At 39.4% G+C, this 25436-nt stretch overlaps 1 protein-coding gene across 1 annotated transcript in view; it reads right to left on the reverse strand.

Annotated features, from left to right (window-relative positions):
* Positions 1–663: 663 nt before the first annotated feature.
* LOC104515101 (bifunctional glutamate/proline--tRNA ligase-like) overlaps positions 664–25436 on the reverse strand; it is a 36902-nt gene continuing 12129 nt past the window's right edge. The window contains exons 10-33 of the mRNA XM_010158952.1: positions 24028–24112; positions 23614–23673; positions 21116–21226; positions 19394–19530; positions 18531–18738; positions 17981–18093; positions 17245–17362; positions 16785–17156; positions 15904–16134; positions 15006–15254; positions 13972–14202; positions 13407–13672; positions 11549–11600; positions 10491–10700; positions 10288–10360; positions 9435–9514; positions 8994–9095; positions 8189–8344; positions 7872–8069; positions 7334–7507; positions 5438–5598; positions 4585–4663; positions 1914–1978; positions 664–1042 (exon numbers count right to left, since the gene is read on the reverse strand). Of these exons, the coding sequence (XP_010157254.1) occupies positions 892–1042; positions 1914–1978; positions 4585–4663; positions 5438–5598; positions 7334–7507; positions 7872–8069; positions 8189–8344; positions 8994–9095; positions 9435–9514; positions 10288–10360; positions 10491–10700; positions 11549–11600; positions 13407–13672; positions 13972–14202; positions 15006–15254; positions 15904–16134; positions 16785–17156; positions 17245–17362; positions 17981–18093; positions 18531–18738; positions 19394–19530; positions 21116–21226; positions 23614–23673; positions 24028–24112 (3682 nt within the window). The 3' untranslated portion in view covers positions 664–891. The remainder of the gene's footprint in view (positions 1043–1913; positions 1979–4584; positions 4664–5437; positions 5599–7333; positions 7508–7871; positions 8070–8188; positions 8345–8993; positions 9096–9434; positions 9515–10287; positions 10361–10490; positions 10701–11548; positions 11601–13406; positions 13673–13971; positions 14203–15005; positions 15255–15903; positions 16135–16784; positions 17157–17244; positions 17363–17980; positions 18094–18530; positions 18739–19393; positions 19531–21115; positions 21227–23613; positions 23674–24027; positions 24113–25436) is intronic.

Genomic DNA, 25436 nt, shown 5'->3' on the forward strand with positions numbered 1-25436 from the left:
TGAGTCATCCGGGTTCCAGACACTTTAAGCCCTACTGTGATCAGGAAGAAATCATGCTGGGGAGAAGAATTTAAAAACCCCAAATAAACAACCAAACCCACATAATAAGTGCAGGAAAAGCAAAAGGGGTTTATAGAACATGTTGTAGGTATAACCACAGCCTAAATTACTTAGCACTAAAAATATCTCTCTTCAGATTGCCTTTGCATTACGCACTGCAGTATCACTGTCAGACAGCTGTAAAATGCCAGCGTAGAAGATAAGAGGAACAGGGCCTTGCAAAATATCTGCAAGAAATGGCATTCACCTGCATCTCACCGGCGATGTGGCATTCAGTCTCAGAGAGCCTTTCAAACTTCTTTTACAACGGGGCAAAAATATTCCTGGAAACACTGAGCTCCAGAGGGAGTTTTCAAAAAGGGCATTTACCGCACCCACAAGGCAGCGGCAAGCCTGTACCGAAAACTGAAAAATCTGAAGGCAAAATGGAAAGACGTTTTATCTATAAAGTTGAGTTTGGCACAGTAAACCGTGCTGCGGAGTGTTGATGACATGCTCCCCAAGCTTTCAGGCATTTTCTCCGTGTACAAGAAAATACAGGCACCAAGAGGGAAAAGAGAAGCGAGCAAAGGGCACCTGCGCAGACCAGCCAACCAAAGCGTGTTACAGCTCACAGTACATGTTTATTATTAGAGATGTTTACAGAAAAGACTGAATTACTGCTAGCCTAAGACTGACAATTGGGGGAGGGGAGGGAGGGGCGGGGTTTATGGCTTTGTTTTTTTGAGTCATTTAAAAAGTCGCAAAACCGATTTAAGTTTGGGGGCTATTTCAGTCTTATTAAAAAAAGTTTGATTCACAGAGAAGGGCGGAGGGGCTTTCACTAGTACTTCAGTAACTACGACCGAACAGAGTGTAAAACTTGGCAGGGTTTTTGCCGCAGACACATCTTGCCCCAGACTGTAGCTCACGGAGAGGCTGAAAAGGTATGCAGAGGCTTTTTGCTCCCATGGAGGGGGCACCAGGCTCAAGATCTTGATCCCTGAAATAAAAGCATACTCATAAATAAACACTTCTAAATAAAAAATGAAGGTGCAATAAGGTGCATTATACATAAAATCTCAAAAGCACACTAGCCCAGAAAGCCAACCGTATCCTGGGCTGTATCCAGAGAAGTGTGGCCAGCAGGTCGAGGGAGGGGATTCTGCCCCTCTACTCTGCTCTGGTGAGACCCCACCTGGAGTGCTGCGTCCAGCTGCGGAGCCCTCAATATCAGAAGGATATTGACCACTTGGAGCGAGTCCAGAGGAGGCCACGAAGATGATCAGAGGGCTGGAGCCCTTCTGCTATGGGGACAGGCTGAGAGAGTTGGGCTTGTTCAGCCTGGAGAAGAGAAGGCTCCGGGGAGACCTTATAGCACCTTCCAGGACCTGAAGGGGCTACAAGGAAGCGGGGGGGGGCTTTTTACAAGGGTCTGTAGTGACATGACAAGGGGTAACAGGTTTAAATTGAAAGTAGGAAGGTTTAGATTGGATATCAGGAAGAAATTCTTCCCGGAGAGGGTGGTGAGGCAGTGGAACAGGTTGCCCAGAGAAGCTGTGGATGCCCCATCCCTGGAAGTGTTCAAGGCCAGGCTGGATGAGGCTTTGAGCAACCTGGTCTAGTGGAAGGTGTCCCTGCCCGTGGCAGGGGGGTTGGAACTGGATGGTCTGTAAGGGCCCTTCCAACACAAACCCTTCTGTGATTCTATGAAATTTTCTGAACTAAGGGAGTAAATATATTGAAATATGCACATTGGTCAAAGGGTGAGGACTGACCATCAGTGTTACACCCGGAGGTATCTTCCACATTTCTGTTTCATATTCAAACCATTTTGATCTTGACAGATACTCCCCAGTTCAGTTATATTTTACCTGGCAGTGGTCTTCTTGATCCAATCCTCGCACTCTATTTCCCCACAAAAAGGGATTTGTACAATCTGAAGGAGAGGGGAGAAAACATAAAAATCAGCTATACATCTAAAAAAATCATCCTTATCTCTGGAAGGTTCCTAAAGCTTAAGGTCGCATACACACTCAGAGTGTGAAAAGTTCCGATTGCTACAATTACATTTTATTAACTCTTTCTCATCTGAAAAAACATACAAACACAGTCACATCCCTCCATAGTGCAGCATGGAAAAAACCTACACAATCCCAAAAGCAGCCTTTAAATCAAGTCAAGGTGCTGAGGTTTTTTTTCTCTTAACCCAATACATCTTCCTTCTGGAGAAAGTATAAACATTGCTTTCTCCTGGAATATTCTGTTCTTCAGGAAAAGTTTCAATGTCTCAGACTACATGACAAAAGCTTGCCTACATCCTGCAAGACAGTGCTTGCCTAATGAAGATTCCATTTTAATCCCAGTACTGTGAATTTTCATGTTTTCCAAACAAAACAAAGAATTACATTATTTTAAGATGACAGAACTCCCAACAGCACGTTTTTCTTGGCAGAGCAAGTGATGTGTGAAGGAATACTTCAGCTTACACATGTTCTTCTTAAACAGTAGTCAGTGCTAACACAGGGTAATTTCAAGAAATTACAGAATATGTAGGCCATAAAAATTTTGTCCATATTTAGGTAGAGAGCGAAACAGTCATAAAATGACGTACATCGCTCTTGCAATTCAGATACGACGATTATAATAAACTTACATAACCTAAGTCCCAAAATGGTGCGAGTAGCCAACTTTGGAATGTAAAAACATTTGTTCGCATTTCCAAATTTAACCACATTAGAGTTCTGAACATAATACAAGTAGTATTGGCCCTCTCCAGAATCTAGCTGCACGTGACGGCAAGTGCCAGACACTGAAGACCAGGCGCTTTGCCCTCTCCGTAGCCAGAGGATATCATTTGGGACCTCGGCAGTAGAAGAAGGAGAAGAAAGGGGCTGTATAGTATTTCATCAGGATTAAAGGATAATAGCTTATGTGCACATACAAATACTGAACTAGCTTCCCATGCCATTCCTGCCCTTGGAATGAACTTGACCCTCCACTTCCGTTTATTTTTACATACAGGTTTACTACATCTCAAGATTTTTTTTAAGAGCTTATGTCTTCCTTGACCATTTCTTTGTCCTGAAGACAGTCAAGCATAGCTTCACAGTGCTTGTTTAATTCAGAAGTGAAAGACAGGCGACGGCACACTTCGAAATCACAATACATGAGGGCGGTAGTACTACCTGAACACCTGTGCAGAGCACAATTATTTGTTAAGCCAAGATTAAAGATTTTGTTTGTTTGTTTGTTAAATCTACCACCGGAATCATCAGATGCTTCAGAGACACTTGCACCAAGGAAACAGTACTTTGCAGTGAGTAGAAAGAGCCCAAAGCTGTTTGCAAACTGAGTATTTCTCAGTTTTATTAGTTTTTTGTAGAAGAAAGTCAGGCTGTACTACTATCCTAGCACCTATGCACAGAATGTCTAAAAACTCCCTTTCCTCAACTTCATGAACATGCTAAATTAGTCCCTTCTCTGACATTCATAATTATTCCTTTAAACCTTGTTAGAAATTGAGGTGCAAGAGAAATGCAAGAAAAGAGTGTGATGGAAGGTCAAGCCTAACCGAGAATAACTTAAAACTATTTTTGAAGTACTATGAATTCTTGGCCCTTGTGTATATTCCATCAGAAATTTTGACATTTTCAGAGTAGATCCAATTGGTACACAAAAAAACCCTGGTCTCTGCTTATAAAATCCACAGCCTTAATGTTTGATCCTGGGGACCCTACTGCTTGAACACATTAATCTAATTATGTGAGCAATTTCACAAGCTGAGGTTCGTCACAGAATTTCAGGGTTAATAACTTCTGTCAGGGGATCTCTGACAAAGAAGCAGCAGCTCAATTCTCTACTGAAGACTGAATCTCTCATCTAAACTCCAAATACTTTGCCAGACCTTTATTTTTTTCCACAGATCTCCAGGTCAGTAGAGCTCAATCATCCACATTATGGATTATTCTTACTATCAACTCCAGGAGGTCTCTGACTTGCAGTAATTCTCAATGAACCCAACGGCTTCTGCTCAGGTCATCAAGGCGAACCATCTGACGTAAATAGCATGTACTTTAAACTCTTACTTGGACCCTATTATGAGATTTGACAAGTGTTTTTCACTGTTTAAGTTCATCTTAATCAGAATAAAATATTTACATTAATCTCTCTGAAAAGGACTTTCTGATAAAAACGTAACCCTTTAAATGCAAATTGCCAAACTGCAGCACTGTAAGTCAAGACACCCTGTCACCTCTAGCATAGGACTAAATTCCGAATGGTGGTAGCCTGAAACGTCGTATTTAGTAAATACGGTAATTTTGGCAAAAGAAGAACACAACACGTACCACAAACTTAGGGAAAGCTAATTTCTTGTTGTGAGGCTCTGCGGGAGAGGCTTCCTCTGCTTGTGAGGGAAGAGTTCCATAAAAAACACAATGGTATTTATACAGAAGCTTTGAGATTTCTAGCCCCTGATTATTTGTAAGGGACAGAAAGTGTGGGAAGACACTTACCAGGAGGGAAAGAAGTAAATTTCCTTACCTTTCCTGAATCGAGCTCTCTTTGAAAGTCCTCCATAGTATTGGCCACCACCATATGACTTTTTAGGTCCTCAGAAGCTCTGAGAAAGGGAAAAAAGAAAAAAAATACCAGTCAGAGCAGATTTATGCATGTAACTTCACTGGCCAAATGAACTAAGTTTTCATAATCAGTCAAAACAGACTGTTACACGAAGAGAAGCCATAAATTAATTCAAATCTTCCTAATGAGATTATGTCTTTCTAACACTTCTGCCCTCAAAGAGAGAAAATGTTGATGAATTGCCTGTGGGCAATGGATCAGCACCATATTCTTGTTCTGTGTCTTTACAAACAAGAATTTGCAGTGAGAGAGATGCAAGGGATTTGGCATATGCAGCGAATGCAAACAACAGCCCCAAAAGCATTTGATTACTTATAAAAAAAACAACACTGTGAAAGACAACAGACTTTGGGTCTTAAAATACACTTCTGAACACAGAACTTCAACTACTGAAGTTTCTTGGACAACTTTCTATCTTTCAAAATCCCCTACCAAAAGCACCTTTCAGGAACGAATCCTGTGCATTATTACCCCATGAACTATTTCTGGTGCATTTGTTTATTAACACTTTACATGAATTCACAGTAGTATGTTTTAAAAATAAGTTCCCAACCTTTAACAGTCTGTTTCATAAGCAAAACAGGAAACTGCTATCGCCGTACATGAACAAGTTTCAGAGGCGGGAAAATGAATTGTGACAAAGATGGGCCTAACCTGTCTCTCTGCACCCATGAACGACTAATGTGAGAAATTCTTCCCACGGGTGAAGTGCTGCTGTGATTAGCAGAGCCATTTAATGTACCTCTCAATTTACCTGTTGTAAAGGTTAGCATGGATCTCCTCCAAAACCTGCTTCAGTCTATCTTCTGCTTCATGTTCAGCAAAGGTCAACTTCTGTCCCGTGTCTCTTCTAACGGCTACGAACTGTTGGCTCTTCATGTCCCGTGGTCCCACTTCAACCCTGACTGGAACACCCTACGTTAAGAAAAAGTTAGGAGTTACAATAAGTCATTCTCAGAAGAGTTCAATCTCCCCCTTATGCCCCACCCCGTTGTTCTAAAGCCCAGTCTCAGCATGGAACCACTTCACACATTTAAGTTTCTTTGAAAAAAAGAGCACATATTCCACAGTTTTGATGGATTTCAGTCCTTCCCATCCACGCTCTCTTCATGTGTGCATTATACCTTGCTCCACTGGCTTGGACACTGCATCTGTGCCAACATGCAAGTCATACCAAGACAGTTAAAGCAAAACCGGCGCTACACTAAGACAGCCATCCCAGAGAGCTTTAAAAATCGGATTTGTGCTTTTATGGTTCATAAACTTGGACATTTACCCAAACTTTCCACACTTTTTGTGTTCCGGAATCTCTTCAAGGTCACAGCTTCCACATGATTCCCTATACGTCCCCTACCTTATTTATGCTAGAAAGATGAATAATACAGTAAAACCTGTCTGAAGGGTGAAATATCTATTCCTATGGCAAAGTGAGGTAAAAAGCTATTCAAAACTGTTATTAACAAACCACTTAAACTGAACAAACATTCTAGTTCACGGCGTACAAAAAAAGCTGTTTCCATAACTAAAAGTCGGTGGAAAGTATCTAGTATTTCTAACTGTAATACCACTTCCCAGGGAATGGAGGATGCCCAACGGTGACCCAGGAAGACTCCCTGAGAAAGAGCAAATGAACTAATGCCAGATGTTGTAAGACAAGTACCAATGACTTGGCTCTTTTCAGAGGTAACATCAGAAACCTGCTGAGCTGAAAAGTACCTAAGGCAAAATACTTCCATCTTGTTCTTGTACTTCTTACTACACTATCCTCGTGTATTTTACCCTATGAAATTCCTTATCAGTACTCAATAAAGTGTGTGCACTTTGCCTGCAATTAGCCCAAAGATGCAGTTTATGTGTTATGCTGGACACACAACTATAAAAACCATCAGTTTGCCTCATGCTGTGCCTCTGTGATAAACATAACTTTATTTAAAAAGTGTCCCAACATGGATCCATTAAAAAAAAACCAAAACCAACATGGTTACACAAAGGGAAGAGAACTTGGACACCATGGGAACTTTTAACCACTCCGGGAGCATCTATCACCTTATGCTGAAGATTAACATACTGAAATTAATTTCAAATTCAGAACAAAAATACCATCCCATAACATCACTCAATACGTTATTCAACTTCCAATTACCACGGTTTCATTCTGTTCACTATTTTTGTTTTACAAAAGCCCCTTCTACTTGATGAAGCAGAACTGTTCCTCCCAACTACTAGGTATGGGGAATGTGGTAATTTTGAAACAGAAAAGAATCGCTCCCTTATTTGTCGCCACGGCGCAGGTTTATCTCCTCTGTCCCACCACGTGCAGAGAAGGCATTGTTGCGATGCTGGACACAATTAAGTGTTAATTAGTACAAACTTTTTAAACACTCATGTAGTTTGTACTATTACTTTCATTTTCCAGGTACATAAAGTGGAGACTCAGAAGTTCAAAAATCACTAATGACAGCAAATCCTCGCAAACAGAGCGTCTCATGAAACATCTTCTCTTCATTTATTAAGGAGAGTTACTACTGATTATCAGGCAGCAATTCTTCATTTAGAGAACACATTAGCCTTCAGCAGACAAGGCACGCACAACATACCTCATACATACCCCACGTATAAGCTTCAAAAGGCCTCCTGGGAAGAAACGTACCTTAAGTTCCCAGTGGTTGAACTTCCAACCAGGCGAATAGTTGTCTCTCAAATCAGCCCGCACACGGACATTAACAGTAAGCAGCCTATTACGATACTCATTACATTTCTTCAATAAAGCCTCTTTGTCCTCTTCAGAAAGGGAATTTGTGATACCACAAGGAATAATTACAACCTGCAATATAACGCGACATGTACTTTAAGTTATAAGAAAATGAGTACCTACTTACTATAAAACCTTTAAAATAATATTGTGGCCCTACATCCTAGTAATTTCTTTTAAGTTCTCAGAAGTAAAGGATACATTTCCCTTTTCATTCAAATGATACAGATAAAACTATTTTGAATGGATGGACTATGAAAGGGACCTTGTCTCCCACAAATACCGTAACAACTTGTATTAACAACTTTATACAGCATGCTCTCTAATTAGAGAGCTCCTATCCTATGTTAAATCTTCCAGGTGCCCAATACAAAACAATGATGAATTCCAAGACAGAAAAGCAAACAAAATAATAGCTTAAGGCATTTTTACACACCTGAACACAGGCCACTCGAGGTGGGAGCACCAATCCCATGTTATCTCCATGAATCATTGTCATTACACCAATAGTTCGAGTTGTAATGCCCCAGGAATTCTGATAAGCAAACTGTTTTTCCCCTGGTTTCTTGGGATCTTCAAATACGATTTCAAACATCTTCGAGAAATTCTGCCCTAGATGATGTGACGTTGCTCCCTGAAAAAGTTGCAACCAGAAAATTCTACTCAGTGGAAAGTTAAGTCTATCAAGCAACAGTTTAAGACTTCCATCTTACTGTATTCACTGAAAAAAATACTCTTGTAATAGATAAATACCTGGATAGCTCTTCCACTGGCAGATATAAACGCCTCTACAGTGGTTGTATAATCACCACCAGCAAATTTCTCCTTCTCTGTCTTCCTTCCTTTCACAACAGGTATTGCTAGGAGATCTTCGTACACTTGAGCATACAGATCAAGTATCTGCATCACCTACGATAAACATACTGTCTTAAGAATTACTCAGTATTTTACATTTGCTAAACCATGGAATACTTTTATATGCCAGAGTCTAAAATGCTTAAAAATACAGCACTTTCAAAAGTTTGTTTAAAAAACAAGATTTCTTCAATTGCTTTAAACCTTGACTGTTATTTTCTATGAATCAAATAGCAACAGCCATAAACCATGACAGAAAACAAGAGTCGCTGCAGAAATACCAGTCCAGTGGCGATATTGACTTCTAGTCTCCACCTAAAAGTTTGAACATCTGCTAAGTAAGATTTGCCATGACAACTCAATGAAACGTCTGTCTTCTGAGCAAAGGAAGCGTTAAAATTTCTAGCAGTTAACATATGAACGCGTTATTTAGATTTTTAAGAAAAATCCTTTTGAAGGAAAACATTCTGTATGTATCACGCTCCTCAAACTCACCATATTGTCTGAAGTGACTAAAGGCTCAGACGTGGGTTACATCTGAGGAAAAAAAAAGTGCGTCCTACTAGACTTGGCATTGTTCATGCAGGCTCCCAAAGGAAAGGAGACAGTTTTCTACCAGGTCCTAGTAAAAAGATTTGTTTGTGCTGCTATGGAGTAAAGGTGGCTTTCTGAAAGCAAAAGCACCAGCACAACTGCTTTTTACCTCCTCTGCTGCTTCTTCGTACGTCGCAAATGCTGTGTGACCCTCTTGCCAAAGGAACTCCCGAGTGCGGAGGAAGGGTTGGGGATGTTTGAACTCCCAGCGCTGGGGGGAAATAAAAAAATTGAACACCATGATTAAAGTGTCAAATTACTGTTAAAAATTATGTTTATAAATAAGTAACCTGTTGATTACAAGTTACAAAATACTGAATAACAATAAAATGTGAACTATTCAGATTTTTACTTAAACAATCAACAATATACATTGATAAAATATGTTTTATTAAAACCAGTGAGAAACACCAATCACATAAACCACATTCATACTTTTGCCATGAAATAAGTGCTGTGATGAGTATCATCATGCCATGCCCACACAGAATAACTGTCCTGCACTGCACTTATGACGGAACAGTTACTCAGAAACCGTGTACAGACGTACCACAACATTGCACCACTGATTAAGCTTGATAGGAAGATCCCTGTGTGACTGCACCCACTTTGCATAGGCAGGATACATAACTGTAAAAGGAAAACAGCTCTGGGTATCTGCACAATACAGCCAGTTTATGCCAAATCCTTCTTGCTACATATAAGCTTAACATTCTCTGCTGTGAGAACTATGCTTTTATGTTTAATTCTCTTTAAAACATATTTTTTTGTCTTAACACATAATATTTTCACTGCAAAGAGTACTTTCACTTCATCTCTTGTCTCTGCAAAAGAGCTTGCTTGCCGCTGGTCAAAGTACAATCCTAAGCTTAGTATGTAATGACACTCTGTTTGAGTCACCGGCTTAGAGTATGTAAACACGTCTAGGTTAAACTCTGACCTCGAGATTTCAGGATGCTGTATCATACCTGATTCAGTTAAAACTTATCCAGCCTTAGGTCTTAGTACATTTGTTTAAATTCCTCAGAGGAAATTTTAGTACAAGCTGGTTTCGCAGCTATAGTCAGAAGTACATGCAAGACTGAAGTGACTTATGAGATGAAGAAATCTTATAAATAATACAAAACAAACAACCAAACATGGTTTTCAGTCAAAGCAAGTCAGTCTTCAGGTTATTAATGGAAAAATTCCCAGTGGCCATTTCCTGGAAAAGTCCACTTAAGGGAATGTAAAGCGTTGTGACATTTGCTATAAGCAGCAGCCAATTTAGGAAATTTTTGTAAGGAGTTATAGAAAACATTCTAAAAAATGGGTTTCCACTTTTCAAAAGGGACTCTTGTCTATCAGCTACCTATACCTGTAACTGTACTCTTTACAGCTAAACTGCACGAAAAGGGGTCTACCTGTTTCACTTGTGGGACGTACAGCAATTGGTTCAGCTAGATCTGTTTTCCCAGATCTTGTAACCCAAGCAACCTAAAGGAAGGAAGAAAAAAAACAAATAAAAAGAATAATTAAAAAATTATTATCTTACTTCCATACCCAGCTGCAGACTAAGTGGTTGGGTTTTCTGGTACTCGGATTAAAATAATGCTTTGAAGTGTACCTCAGGAGCAAAGTCAGCAATATGAGTCTTCTCTTTCTCTAGGGCAGCCTGGGACACAAACATGGGGAAGTAACAGTTTTCCACTCCAAGTTTCTTGATCTCCGCATCAAAGAAGTTCTTGATAGCTTCCCAAACCGCATAAGCCCAAGGACGAAGAACATAACAGCCACTCACATCATAGTATTCAATCATCTCTGATTTTGTGATCACCTGTCAAAAGATTGTTTAGATACTGGAGTTTCAATTTCACACACAACATTCAGCAATTCAAGTGTGTGCCATGCAATCCAAGTCTCCTCTTTAAAAGTCTCCGTGCTCAGAAAGTTAGCAAAGATCTGCTTTGAGACTGCTTTTGTTACCTATAATTAGAGAAAGTTAAGCAGGAACATTAAGGTTAACAATAGACCTGAATAATATAAACACTTAATTACAACTGAATTTCATTAATCCAACTAAGAGGCAGTAGCTAATTTCCAGGAACCAACAAACTGCACTTTTATCAGGCTCATGTCAGAAAAGATTTTTATTCCTTAGGGAATATGCAAAAATTATACTAGTGAGAGGCAACGTACACCACCGGTATCTATTTACAACCTTTTGTAAGTAGGCTAATCTAAACTAATCAGCTCTGCTCCACTTGTTTTGAACCTCATGAGCCAGCAAACTCATTCCGTATCAACAGGTACTAACTTTTGTTATACATTATCTTGAGGTGAAATAAAACTCCCAAGCTTGGGAAACACCTATCGCTTCACTCAAGTTTTGCACTCTCAGTGAAAGAGGAATTCATACATGAATTAAGAAAATCCTACATGTATCTATACCGGGGAGGGGGAAGACTGGCAGGAAAGGTGAAATGGTTGACCCTCATCCTCTTTATACTTCCTGAATTTATGCAGCTCTTCAGTGTAGGCACTTGTATTTAAGACCATGATAGCAATGTAAGAAATAGAAAAAGCCAGTACTTACAGAAATACAAGATAAAACATAAATCCCAAACAGATTTTGATTTATAAGAGAATGAAATAATCCTTTAATTCAAACTGACGTGCACTTACCTGAGAGAACCAGTCTGCAAGATTTTCTTCTTTTTTAGCTTCTAGACCCAGCCTATGGTATTAGAAAAGAACCAAATTTGTGCTGTACAGCATTTAGCATGAAACTTATCCCAACTTTTTTTCTTTTTTTGGGGGGGAGGGAACACAAGAACAGCAGAAAAGGGTTCATGGAACAGAATCATTTTACTTCATAAAGCTAACTTTTATCTTTTTTTTTTCCCCTCCCCTGACAGTTCAGTATGTATTGGCTAGTAGGAATGGCTAGCATTTCCTTACTTTGGCTAACAAGGCTATTTCATAAAAAGAGCTCTATTTCTCTTCTACCAGTTGAACTTTTCTAATTTTCACCATGGTTACATCAAAGAACCTCATAATGATGCATTAAAAAACCCAAGCACCTCAGCTAAGAACCTAAGACTAACCAGATCTGGGTGTAAGCTCTCTTATTAAAAACTTCTTACACAGCCGCTGGCCACGATTTCAGTAAATACATGCAGCTTGAATTCACCATTTACGTGAATGTCAGTCACACTGTTCCAGACAGAAAACTGACCCTACCACCAAAATAAAGATAACCAGTAAAATGACAAGGTTCTAAAAAGGGCTAAACCCACCAGACTGAAATGACAGTAGACAAAAGTTTTTTGTATCTCTACAAACAGAAAAATTAGGGTGAAAATTGCATGTTTTCTGGTATAATTTCTACACAAAATAACCACATCTCTGCCTCTAATATGTGATTTCTGCATCTGAAACAATAAACAGTGCTGACCAATACATGCTGTGGAAAGAGTTCTAAACTTTCAGGGTGGGAGCAGGAGAGGAGAAACACAGCAATCATCCACCATTAACCCAGCCTTGTTCTGGGCTGGGCTACATACTTCTCATGGCACTCGCAGTAAATATTTGGAAAACCCTGGTACAATGAAATAAGCATAAGGGTGTGGGGTTTTTTTTGGTTTGGTTTGGTTTGGTTGTTTGGTTCGTTGGGTTTTTTTAATCCAGGGTTTATCTGAGCAAGATACAGCAGCATGTTTGCAGAAGCAAATAACAAGGCACAGAAGTTCTCAATGACAGTAACAGCACCCACAGTAACAGAGGGGGCACCCTGCTTTATGCTTTCCACAGGACAGCTGGTTTTGGCTGAGATCGTTATTTTCTTCACAGTCGCTGGCATGGGGCTATGTTTCAGATTTGTGCTGAAAAAAATGCTGATAACTGATGGTTTAGTTGTTGCCAGGTAATGCCTTCAGTAAAGCAAAGACATTTTCAGCTTTTGGTACTGCCCCTGTGTTCCCAGCTTCTTCTCTACATGAAGGAGGAGACACAGCCAAGGACACCTGACCCAAACCCACCAAAGGAACGTTCCACGCCAAAAGGCATCATGCCTAGTGTATAAGCTGGGGGGAGTTAGCCAGGGGGATTGCTGCCTGGGGACGGGCTATCGATCACTGGGTGGTGAGCAACTGTGTCATGCATCACTTGTTTCTGTGTGTTTCCTCTCTCTTTACTGTCCTATTAAACTTCTGTTATCCCAACCCATAGGGTTTTTTCCAATTCTCTCCCCCATCCCACTTGTCAGGGGGAGACAAGCGGACTATGTGGTGCTCAGTTGCCAACTGGGGCTAAACCACGACAACAGGCTAGGTAGGTTTTTCCTCAGTAGGATGCTGAGGTACAACAGACACTAAATAACCTTTGGTAACTTGCTTCTGACTTGATCCTCAATATGAAAATGAACACGGTTATTTTGCAAATGTACACACTTTCAAGTGAAATGAGAAACCTGTAAAACTGACTCTGAATAGAGGTTAACAGGTGAGGTTTCTAGCAAATAAATTAAAGATCACATCTTTACCTTGTTTGTTTCTTAGGGCCTTGACCCTCTCCTGATCCATTTGAGGGGAGTTCATTACCACTCTGCCCTTGCGAAGCTTCTTTTTTTGGGCCGTCATTTTGCTTCTGTTGCTTACTCTGCTTTTCAGACTTGTTCTCTTTCTCTTTCTTCTTCTTGTCTCTGTCATCAGCACCACCAGCAGAAACTGGTTTATAGTCAACTCCAGCAACAGACTTATACTGGGCCTTCAACTCAAGAAGTTCCTTAACAGCTGCATCTATCTTTTCCTTGAGGAACAACAACAAAAAAAGATAAATTAATACAGAAATCACAGGAATAAAATGGGTCTATCAAAAAAATTAAAATGGATCTATGGATGGCATTATGGACATCCAAGCCAACACTTAAATGCATTAAAATTTTAAGGACCATATCTGATTAGGATAATGTTAAAAGTACTTTTCAGATCTCAGAATGCAAGTGCTGCCTATTCTAAATGTGCATTTCTACTTCCCATAATCTTTAAAATAGATTTTTAGAATTAAATGTACATTAAGTATGATTTTATATTACAGTACGTTTTTACCTTTTCTGCTTTTTCTGATTTCAATTTCCTAACTTCATCTCCTTGAAGAGCTACTTTGCTAAACAGGGCTTTAGCTTCGGGTGTGTCTGGACCACTGGGTACTGTGTTTGATGCTTGGGGCAAAGTGCCTCGAGCTATTGGTGGATTTCCTGGCTTGTAGTCCTGCCCAGTCTTTTCCTTGTAGTCAGCTTTTAGAGAGAGAAGGAGTTTTACTGCTTCATCTATTTCATCCTATATGGAGGACAAATAGCAAGACATGCTGGTAAGAATAAGAGAGAACTGAATTAAAGAGCATTGATTTTCAGGCTACGAAAATAAAATTTCCATCTAGCAAAACAGCGCTTCACTGTTAAGGGAGGACTCAAGTAATAGCTCTCCCCCAAGCAACAGCAGGAAGTTTGAGAGCTGTCACTCTGTACCAGAATGCTTCACTAGCCCACTTGGCCAGTTAGAATATAATAAACTGGTTTAGAAAAGAGCTTTTAAAAAAACAAAACAAAACCAAAACCCCACAAACAAACCTGAACCAAACACAAACAACCCAACACCAAAACCAATCCTGCAAGGCAGAAGTACAGGCGGAAAAAATCAGCAGCTCCTGAAAACATAGAGGTTTTTCTCGTATTCTTTTCCACAACTATCACTGAATTTGTAAAGTTTTGAAAAGTCTTGCTATTGTTGCAGCACACTAGATACTTTTATCTTCACTTGTCCCAAATACAGCAAGAAAAAACAAAATACCTTCAAAACTTCTGCAGTGTTGACACCTGCCATGCTTGTGCCTATTCATCTAGATGTCAGAGGTTAAGTTTGACTTTCTACACCTGTCAGAATTAGATCTCAGAGTCAAGAAAAGTATTCAGCACCAGAGTGCCCTTGTGTGGCATTACCAGACCATGCAGGTTTGATGGCTAAGCTATGGACCCCGACATAAGGGAGTTCAGAACACTGATCATTACCTGGTGAAAGATTTCCCCCCTGTGGCAGGACGTGGTAAGAATTACAATTGCTTACTCTCTAGTTACTAATTGTACCTTGGAAGCTTTCTGTGCTTTGAGTCTGCGCACCACCTCCCCTTGCTCAGCCACACTGTCATAAAGTGCTTTGCCATCCACTAAGCTACAGGGTGCCAAGTTACTGCAGCATACAGAAGGTGGAAGCGTAGCAGAAGGTGTACAAGGAGGAGCTGAAGGTGGATTTCCAGGCTTGTACTCTTGACCTGTCTTTTGTTTATATTCTGCTTTTAGATTTAAAAGAATTTTCACAGCCTCATCTATTTGTTCCTGAAGCAAGAAAAGAAAAACAGCAGTTGCAGACAGAAACAACAAGAGATGTAACACAACAGCTCAGACAACACAACCTTTACTAGAATGGCACTAACACAGCTGTTACTATAAAACTTCTAGAGCCAACTCGGTAGTGTTAGATGTCTTTACTGAGTTCTGTAGTAAAATGTTTTAGCCACAATACCCGAGTGGCACATCAAAGGACCTCATCACACTGTATACCTAAGGGCTGATGTCTGTGCCATGAAAGCTTCCCATTTATAGGCGGGTTAGTTCCCTGCAGTTGCAGCAGTCCATGACTTTGTACACTGGAGAATGAGAGAAAACGCTCAGACCCTCAAACAATGGTTCCCTGGCCACTGTCAAATTACTACCAAATTTACAGCCCTTTTTCCAGGTTACTGCCCATATTCTGCTTCACTTATCTTGTATCACTAGAACCCAAGAACTTATTTATTTTCCAGGTTCTCCCTGCGTTAGCATAGAACTCATGAAGTCAGCCATATCAGTACAAGAGTACTTGGGAAAGCGCTTCATGGAATTTGGAAGTACGTGCTTGTATTTTGTTTCTCAAGTTTCACAAAACCTGTAATTAGGTTTTAATCTAAACTATTATTCCACTCAGAAGTATTCATTGCTATGACACCTTTGAAGCTTTCTCCGACTTAAGTTTGCGGACCACTTCGCCTTGTTCAGCTACTTTGTTGTACAGAGATTTGCTGTCTACTGGACACAGGGATGGAAGAGCAGAAACAGGAGAAGACTGAGGAGGGACAAAGACCACTGGAGGGCTTCCAGGTTTGTACTCCTGGCCTGTCTGTTGTTTATATTCTGCCTTTAGGGATAAAAGGACTTCCACAGCCGCACCTATCTCATCCTGAAAGAGAAAAGGAAGGGGCAGAAAGAGGGAGGAACAAAGACAGAGAGACATTAAGATTCTGAAGTGCACTATAAATCCTCTCATGATAAGACCTACAGTTTATGAGCACCTATTCCATTTTCTTAACTGTTTAGTAGAGTCATTCAGAGGTTTTGTACTTTCACAAAGTACATGCTAACAGTCCTAAGGAAAATTGTAACACTAAATTAGTTCAGATCTTCCCAATTACTTAGATGTTATGGCGCCACCAAGTCGTGTTATGAACAGTATTTAACCACTGGTCAAAGCATGTTATTTCCCATCTTTTCTTGCTCTGCATTAGAAAGAATGGCAAGAACACAGCTGCTAGTAGCTATGATTTCTATGCTCAGTTCCAGACAGGAAGATGTCTTAAAAATATCTGTAGTGAGGTGGATCCTGTCCACATTTCAGAACAACTTGCATCTTTACGAATATTAACACAACCTCTGTCATCTGTATCTAACTAAAACATAATTACTGGAAAACACGAGTCTTGACAGAAAAGAGACCACTCCAAATGATGATCACTATGAAATCATGGAACCATAAGAGTCCATTCTCCTCCACACACAGAGGACAATGGGCTAAGCAAACCCAAACCAAAAAACAATAGTTAAACCAGCCACCTTAGGTGCTTTCTCAGCTTTCAGTTTTCGGACCACTTCTCCTTGTGCTGCTACTTTATCATACAGAGCTTTACTGTCCAGGGCACCAGAGGTCTCAAGCTTTGAAGACTGTTCAGTTGTGGATACTGGAGGATTTCCAGGCTTATACTCCTGGCCCATCTTCTCTTTGTATTCTGCTTTCAAGGCCAGCAACTGCTTCACAGCTTTATCAATATCTTCCTTTGCTGCCTTCTTAGCTTTCAAGTCACGGACTATATCACCCTGTGCAGACACCCTGTTGTAAAGAACCAAGTGACCTTCAGATACAGCACAGCTTGGAGTAGAAGCATCACCAACGAGTGGAGCAGATTTTCCTTTTACAGCTGAAGTAGCCTTAAAAAAAAAAAAGCGCGCAGTATTCAGCATGATAATCTTGTACAGTAATAGATTTTATGGCACTTTCCCTAAAATACAAGTTTACCTCTTTCTTTGCAGTTTCAGCTTTGGTCTTCTCTTTTGACCCAGATGTTGGCATTTCCTTAGTGTGTCCATCAGGGATGTAAATCAAAATGCATGGGGCATCTTTACAGCTGTAAGGACTATAAAAGAATTTAGAAAAAAAATACAACAATAAAGGAAATTCAAGATAAATATGAAACATTTATTGAAACAAACATTCTACTATTTCTGCAAGATGCTTTCACACAACTGGAAGTTTATCTTTCTACATAACTGTAGTTACCCAAATTTACATAACTGGGGATCTGTGCTGATTCGTGTTACGTACACGTTTTCTTTATGTAATAATATTATGCTAAAATGCAGTGTAATTTAGATGCTTGCTAGCTTGCAATTAAATAGCAAGTGCACACTCTAACTGGGCAAATGCCTGGTTTAATCTGTAATGTTGTTCCTTAATTTATATACTCAGAAACACAAGGAAACCATGATCTCATTACTAAGTCCAAGTTAGCTGGGGCGGACGAGAAGTGTCACGTACTTGGCTCAGGCTGTTTGAAGAGGTAGGAACATACAAGCTATAAGCCATGCCAGTCCACAGAAACATTCCATAGAAATATTCCACAGAAATGTCGTGGTAAAGGGGAAAATATTTGCAGGCAACATTGCTCTTGCTGGTGCGTGTGTGAAAACCTCGAAACACAGCAAGCTAAAGCAAATCCCACAACGTCTGCCTAGGACATTCTTAGGTAGCTTACCTCACTGGCTCATAGGGTTGATCGCAAATAAAGAATCCTCTCCTCTGAAGTTGTATGATGTCTCCTTTTTTTAACTCCCTAAGGCAGGGATCACCTAACATCAGTTCTTCTTGCTGTAAGTGTTAAAAGAAATAAGTCCAAATCTAACAAAGCAGAAAAAATAGTTGGAAATGCAGAAAATCACCAGTATCCTTCATCAGCTCTACTGATTTTGGAAGTGCTGAAATGTTAGTTAGTTCCAGGAGCAGCAGAACAAGTCCTAGCAAGAAGATGCCATATCATAAGAATGTATCAAGACAAAAACCTCAAACTACTAGTCCCAGATGTGTAAATGCCAGGTAACACCTGAGAAAATGAGTCAAATTTTAATTTTGACATTATGAGAGGTTAAATGGACAACATAGAAATTAGACACACCAGCACATGATTTATTTGTTTGACAAATGAAATATTTAAATTAAAAGGTAAGTAATTAAAAATAATGATGGCAAAAACAAACAACCCCAAGCATTAAGCTCTGTGGAATAAAAGGGACAAAAAGATAATTTACCTTGCTATTTCGGTTGATGTATTGCTTGAAATCTTCATCTTTACCGAGAACTGGCTTAGTGATCAGGTGCTCATAATTAACACATACAGTTGGGATGAGTGGTGCACGTGGAGTTTCTGCCAACCAAGTGATCTTAGTTGTTTTTTTGAAGTCCTTATTCTCTAAGTTCAACTTGGCATCAATGGACTCAATTTTTCCACTTGAATTTCTACAGGGAAATAGAAGTTCTAAGAATAACTACACACATCACTAGATTCACTGAAAAACAAGTGTTCAGAGTTCATTTTTGAAGTGTGAGAGATAAAGGACATGGAAGAGTGTACTCACTCCTGTTGAAGCTCTCCTTTTTGACTTCTTAAATATCAAGCGACAGTAACAAACATATTATATCCTCTATCCCAGCTCACCCCATTCTGCCACTGTCTCAACGCAACACAAACATGATGATGACATTAATGGTCTCCTTCCCCCGTTTCAATAGTTCTGCAGCTGAAACTGTATGAGGTTTACGTTTTTAGGACGCAAAAGCAATTATTTATTTCAGGGTGAAATACTGTTAAAATTCCACCTTTTTTTGGTCTGAAAAAGCTGTTTCACAGTGGAAATATTACCACAGAAGCATGGAGCACACTGGATGAGAGGGACATGCAGTATCAGGACTGAGTGGCGATTCACACCTGGAACTACATTAAAATATACCCTAGCTAAAACACAGTTCTGTGACCTATTTCAAGGTAGACATCGATATACAGAATCACAGGACACTGATAAACATGAACATCTTACTGCTACAAGCTACCTATTTAAAAAAAAATTGAAACTGAAAAGCAAAAAATAATTTCATCTTCCAGTAAACAGGTTACCTGTTTAATTTGGTGATGGTAATATTGCCCCAATTTATGAAAGTCACCACTTCTCCCTCTGTCAGGGTCTCTGCATCTGCACCCTCGATCAGGACTCTGGAGCCATACCACACAGGTTTCAACCCAACGTCAGCATTCTGTGGATAATGATTTTGATTTCAAAGGAGAGACAGTTACTATATAAGCTGAAAAAATGTAATGCAGTGCCAAAACACTGCTTTATTTATGAAAGAAGGCAGATGAAGACAGAAGAAGAACAGTAACAGTAATACAAAGCTATAGTATTCTTCCACAACTCTCCCAGGTTTCTCACTCACAAGTGTTGCATGAGTTCCTGTCTTCTATCAAATCATAGCTCCAACACAACTGATAGCATACCCCGTTTCCCTGAAGTCTGTACATCTTTTAAGATCTTGCAGGTAAAAACTAAGTGAGTTTTTCTTAAGTTTCCAATTTGCTATGCAAATTCCCTTCAAAATAATTTTGTAACTCTCATTTTTGCTTTTTTATATAGTTAATATGGAAAAAAAAATGGAGCTTCTCTCAGTTGCATAGATTTTTAATGACAGAAATTGGAAACGTCGCTTGTAACACTAAAATTACTCGGCTTCAAAGCATCTCAACAATGGGAGATAAAAATTGTTGGCCTGTGGGTTTGGTTTTTTTTAAGAAGGCAGACAACTAGGAGTTTACTTTTTCAGCTGTTCAGGAGTTTGAAATTTGTTTATTCTGGTCAGTGCTTATTTCATTATATACTGGAGGCAGCATTTTTAATATCAATGTCTTAATACACTGGCTTGCATCTGACCAAACTTCAGACTTTCTGACTCTCAAAGAGTCACAATTCTCACTTGCACCTGCTCCAAACATGTCCCCTTGTTTATCTGCCACAGGGAAAAGGACTAACTTGCTGTCCATCTCTTGGTTATAAAAAAACAGCTACAGGAACACTCAGAGAAACAAAATAAAAACAAATAAATGAAGCCAAACCTTCACATGTGTAAATGTGACAGCTAAGGGATGCTTTCCGTGAAGCTTAAGTACTGAGATGCCACGTCCAAAGGAAAGCATCTTTCCTAATTGCAGTGCCAAAAAACAATTGTATTGGTAACACACTCCTTCTTAAGGGATATTATTCTGTTTACTGGATACTAAGAGTATCAAATTAGCAAGTTCTTAACTTCTGATAATAGTTATTTGCCAGCTGAATGTAAAAGTCATATTAAAAATCCAGAGATTGGTAGAATTAACAGGTTTATATATCACTTTTCTACATAAGTCAAATTTTATAAACTATTGTTTTTTAAATCTCTCTTATGGATAAGCCGTATCTATTGTATTATACCCATAAAGCTTGAATAAAATTTAATATTTAAACTTCTCTGTGAAAGTTAGTATCAAACAACAATAAAAATTGAGCATCACTCCATACTTTTAACATCTCGCCTCTTCTGAAAGCTCCCAGAGCGGCCTTTCAATGCACTGTCTGTACACGCTCCATGTATTCAGAAAAGCAGTTTCCTACATCCTCTTAAAAGAAAAAAAACACATCCAGTAGTTGTCCACGTTTTGACAACTTTGTGAAAAATTACACCTTGGTTTTATCTCATGCTGTCTGAGCAAGTTAAAAGCAGGACTCTCCTTGCTGACTGCTCCAAGCCAAGGTACTTCCAAACCTTACTGATCTGCAATACAAGAATATTAAGAGAGTAAAGCGAGAACCTTTGGATGTTTAGCCACTTCTTTCATCTCCTCTTGAGCTTCAGGAATATTTACTGGGACCACTGCATCTTTCAGTAAGGCAGTGTACCGAGGTGCTACTGGGTCTATAACCTACAGAAAACAAGTGAGGGGGATCATGACTATATGACACTGACAGATAAATAAGATGTTGATAAAACAACAATGACCCAAAAGGAATATTAACTGGTATTCTTTATGTTACTGCATTTTTTCATGTTTGCTTTAATGTTACTTTAATACAAAGCTACAGAATAGAAAAGTGAGAAAACAGTGCTAACACTTCATGATTTCTCATTTTTACTGAAATACTTTGAGTAAAAAATGATGGGTTGGGTACAACTGACACCAGAAGTAACCAAAATTATGAGCTGATGCCTCATAGGGAAGACAGCAAGATGTACTTTGATCTAGTTTTATTATTCACACAGGCTATTATACCTGCACCACTTTCTCCCTAGGTAGCTGAACTTAAGCCAATGATTTATCAGTGCAGGTCATTCTTTTCCCAGCAGCACAAGACCTGATCCCATACTCATTTTCCAGGTCAGTACTCCAGCACAATCAAGGACAGACCTGGCTATAGAGGAATCACCTACTAAGTCTGCAATTTCAATACAGACGCATTAGATACTATAATAAGGCAACACCATAACACTGACTTCATCAGGATTTCTACAACATGAGTTTGTCAAGAAAAAGGTACCACTAAAATGTCTTCCTGTACTTTTGTTGTCCATTTTCAAATTCAAACTGATGTAGTTTTTCACTGCATTTTTCACACCTGAAATAGTGGTTTGACCACCTGTTCAGAGGCACTTAAAAACACAATTCAAGTAAAACAGTTGTCCAGTTCCAAAAAGAGTATCAGAGATCCACCAGTTTAACTGGGAACTAACACAAAGGAAAACACCTGCTTTTATTAATACAAAGTGACCTTCTTTTCCATCTTTATTCTTGTCAAGTAAAAAACTACACAGCAATTTTAGAAAAAGCAAATTAGCATCTATTACTTGGCATTACCAAGTAAGGCAATATAATGATTTACTTTTAGAATCGCACATTTTAAGTCCATAGTCACAGAAGTCGGACTCCTAAATATTAGAGGTACTTTAAAAAAGGACCTGTGTATGTATCGCAAAATAGAGCTGTATTATGTGATTTAGCAGCATTAGTAGTATAATTTTTGTAGCTAAATGACTAAATTTTACAGTGTTATTACCAGGCTCTTTAATTTGCTCATTAAAACTCACACTCCTTCCTCAGATGACAGGTGTTAAAAAGTCAGTAGCATAATTACAGGATAACATCTAAAATAAGAGCTCTCACACTGCTGAAGTCTTTGAGCTCCGAACTACCTGCACACAACCAACTGGTTTTGCGCAGACTGCAAACTATCTGCACAGATACGTGTAAATAAAATTGGCTCATAAATACGGTGCTGTCCAAGGAGTTGAGTCAGAGGTCTAAGAAACTCAGTTTAAAAGCCAATTCAAAAAATGAGTCCTGACAGTCCATTGTGGATTTTTCCCCAAAATCCAATTCTTAGTCATAAATATAGTTATGCAGCAACAGAAAGAACCAATTCATAAACCTTTGTGTATGTAGCAGACCGAATGCAAAATACATGAAGAAATACAAGACACATGCCAGACAAGCAAAATATACTTAAATTAACAGATCTGGGTACTATCTAAGCAAAACCAAGCAGGAATCCCAATGCAAAATAACAGGTGTTTCCACAATCACACAAAATATGCAATCAGCATTATAACAATTCGCCTTATTATAGTGTCCAAGCATCCGCTGCCAGAAAGCAACCAACCATGTCAAGATGCAATATTCCTTATTTGACATTCAGTCAGAAACATCAGCAGTGCTGGCTTTATCTATCGGCAGTACACCCAGTGCGTCAGTCCTTTCGCCACAGAAAGGAAAAGCGGCCAACGTGAATCAAACTGAGTGTGTTTACATTACCAAATAAGCCAAACCAGAAATGGGTAGCCTTTTAAAACTAGGAATAATGCATTTTCCGTGGGTTTGTAGAGCTCCTGTTATATAAGCAAATGTGACTGCGCTATGAAGCTGCAAAATGATGGCTTACGCTATGTATGCTTACAGCACTGTAAGCTATATGCTAAGGTAAAAAGCATTAAGTAATACCTTCTTACAGATAGCTCGCAGCTTGAAAGCAGAAAAATGAAATGCAGTTTTCATATGAGATTTACAGCAAATATCATTATCGTTCCCCATACTACTAAATAAGGCAAGTAAGTATTGGTATAGGAGAATCAATAGGATTATGCTAGATCAGGTTAGAAGGGTGGGGGGGACATTCCATTTTCCTGAAAGTGTGCCAAATGATGCAACATACTGCAACTGCTACTTGTTGTGATAAGCACTCCAGTGAATGCTGGATTCTCTACATATCCCAGAATAGAGGGCATCAGGAGTAGCATCAAATTCAAGTGATCACATACCTTTTTGTTAAAGGACCAAATTTTATCCCACTCCATATTCACGACAGATCGAGAGGAGCCCTGGGGAAGAAGAAAAAAAAAAAAAAAATCACATTAAACATAAGTATTCTAGCTATTAAAGCTTTAAACCAAAGTCCTTTAAAGACTACAAGCCCTCTACTGTTTGCATTCACCAAAAAAGGTTAGAAAAGCATTCTGAGCTTGCAAAATGAACACTTTTTACAATAAGAAAGCTGCTGCCTCATTTTGCCAGGACCTGCTCACAGGTGTTAGTATTGTTGAAACAGTACACATGAAAGCAGCAAACCTTCAAAAGATGAAACCTTCCCAGTGACACGTACTTTACCTGAACCTGCACAAAAACTTGTCCTTACCAAGTAAGATTCAATGAATCAGAAGAGACAAAACACCCACCTGAGCAGCAATAAACTGCTTTAGTCCTTCAACTGTCATGCCTCTTCTTAGGACACCACGCACAGTGGGAAATCTTGGGTCATCCCTAGCAGAAAAAGATGTTTCTTCAGTATCACAGACTAAGTTTTGCCTCTATTAGTTTGTTTGATCAAAAACTTTCCTAATACTGCCACATGAAAGACCCAGCTTCAGTGTATTTTATTTGTGTGAAGTAAGAGCTAGACAGGAAGACCTAACTGAAAAGATTGAACTCTCATCCATACAAAATGCACGGTGCAGGTTTTCTTCTACCTCACCCCCGGGAAAGAAACCATCTCATGGTGAATTGGCTCTTTTCCTGTATCTATTCAATCTTAAATCTCTCAAAAACTGGCAGAGCAAAAGTTATGTCCCTATCACATTACTTCCTTTTCAATGCCACCTGAATAATGGAATTTGAAACAACAGGACTTGATTCTTTCTTGCACAAGAGAAACCAAAAAGGGGTGAATGACAATGTTATCTCTCAATAAATGACATAAGTGATAGAATTCTATTATTCCATTCTGTAACACAGGAAATGAAAAGGCTGAAATCTGAAATGTAAAATGTGTTGGTGAGAATTCAGATGAAACCTTGCTGAGGCCCTAAGAGGGAGGCTTAGGGAGGGAGAGGTCATCACAAGACCAGCTACACCCCTAGGATAGAGAAAAAAGGAAAAAGAAGAAAAAAAAAGAAATACAAGACAGAGTGTTTTGGCTCTAGCAATTCCCTAAGACAGGAATCCAGGCTTCCAACACAATCAAAAAATAAAACCAACCAAAAAAGCACACTTGGCACACCTAAGCAAGACACGCAAGTTCCTGGGCTGCTTGGTCAAAATGATGCTCCCGTAGGCTGAGCACAGTATCGCCTAAAACCAGCCCAGTAAAAACACCACAAGCAGTTGTATGACTTGGCATTATCCAGGTATTTCTTCAGAATCCTGTACTATGAAGAGAGGACTTCAGATTTTGTGCTCCCACAGCTAGTCCATGGTGGGAATGAAGAACAAAGAAGCCTCTCTAGGCTATGATCTACTTGCAGAAGTGTAAATCCATGGCTCACCCTTTCTAGGGAAATACTTAGGCTACCAGCCACCAAGCATCGTCTGCTGAAATCCAGTTAACATGAAAAAAAGAACAGCAAGAAGGAGGATAGGGCAGGCGGGAAGGAAGTAGGATGGATTTGACTAGATGGATAGGACCAGAAGTTCTTCAATTCAGGCTCCCGTCTGGCATTGTTTGGGAACGTATCCAATGACTCAGTGGAAAATGTGTAAGTAGCACCCTTAGCAAGAGCCAGAGTCTGTAAATAAACTACCTCATGTTTATTACAGGATATGCATGCACACAGTTACTGTAGAGTAGTAAACACACACATTGTACATG

This window comes from Eurypyga helias, unplaced genomic scaffold (assembly GCF_000690775.1).
Source record: "Eurypyga helias isolate BGI_N326 unplaced genomic scaffold, ASM69077v1 scaffold18999, whole genome shotgun sequence".
NCBI lineage: Eukaryota > Metazoa > Chordata > Aves > Eurypygiformes > Eurypygidae > Eurypyga > Eurypyga helias.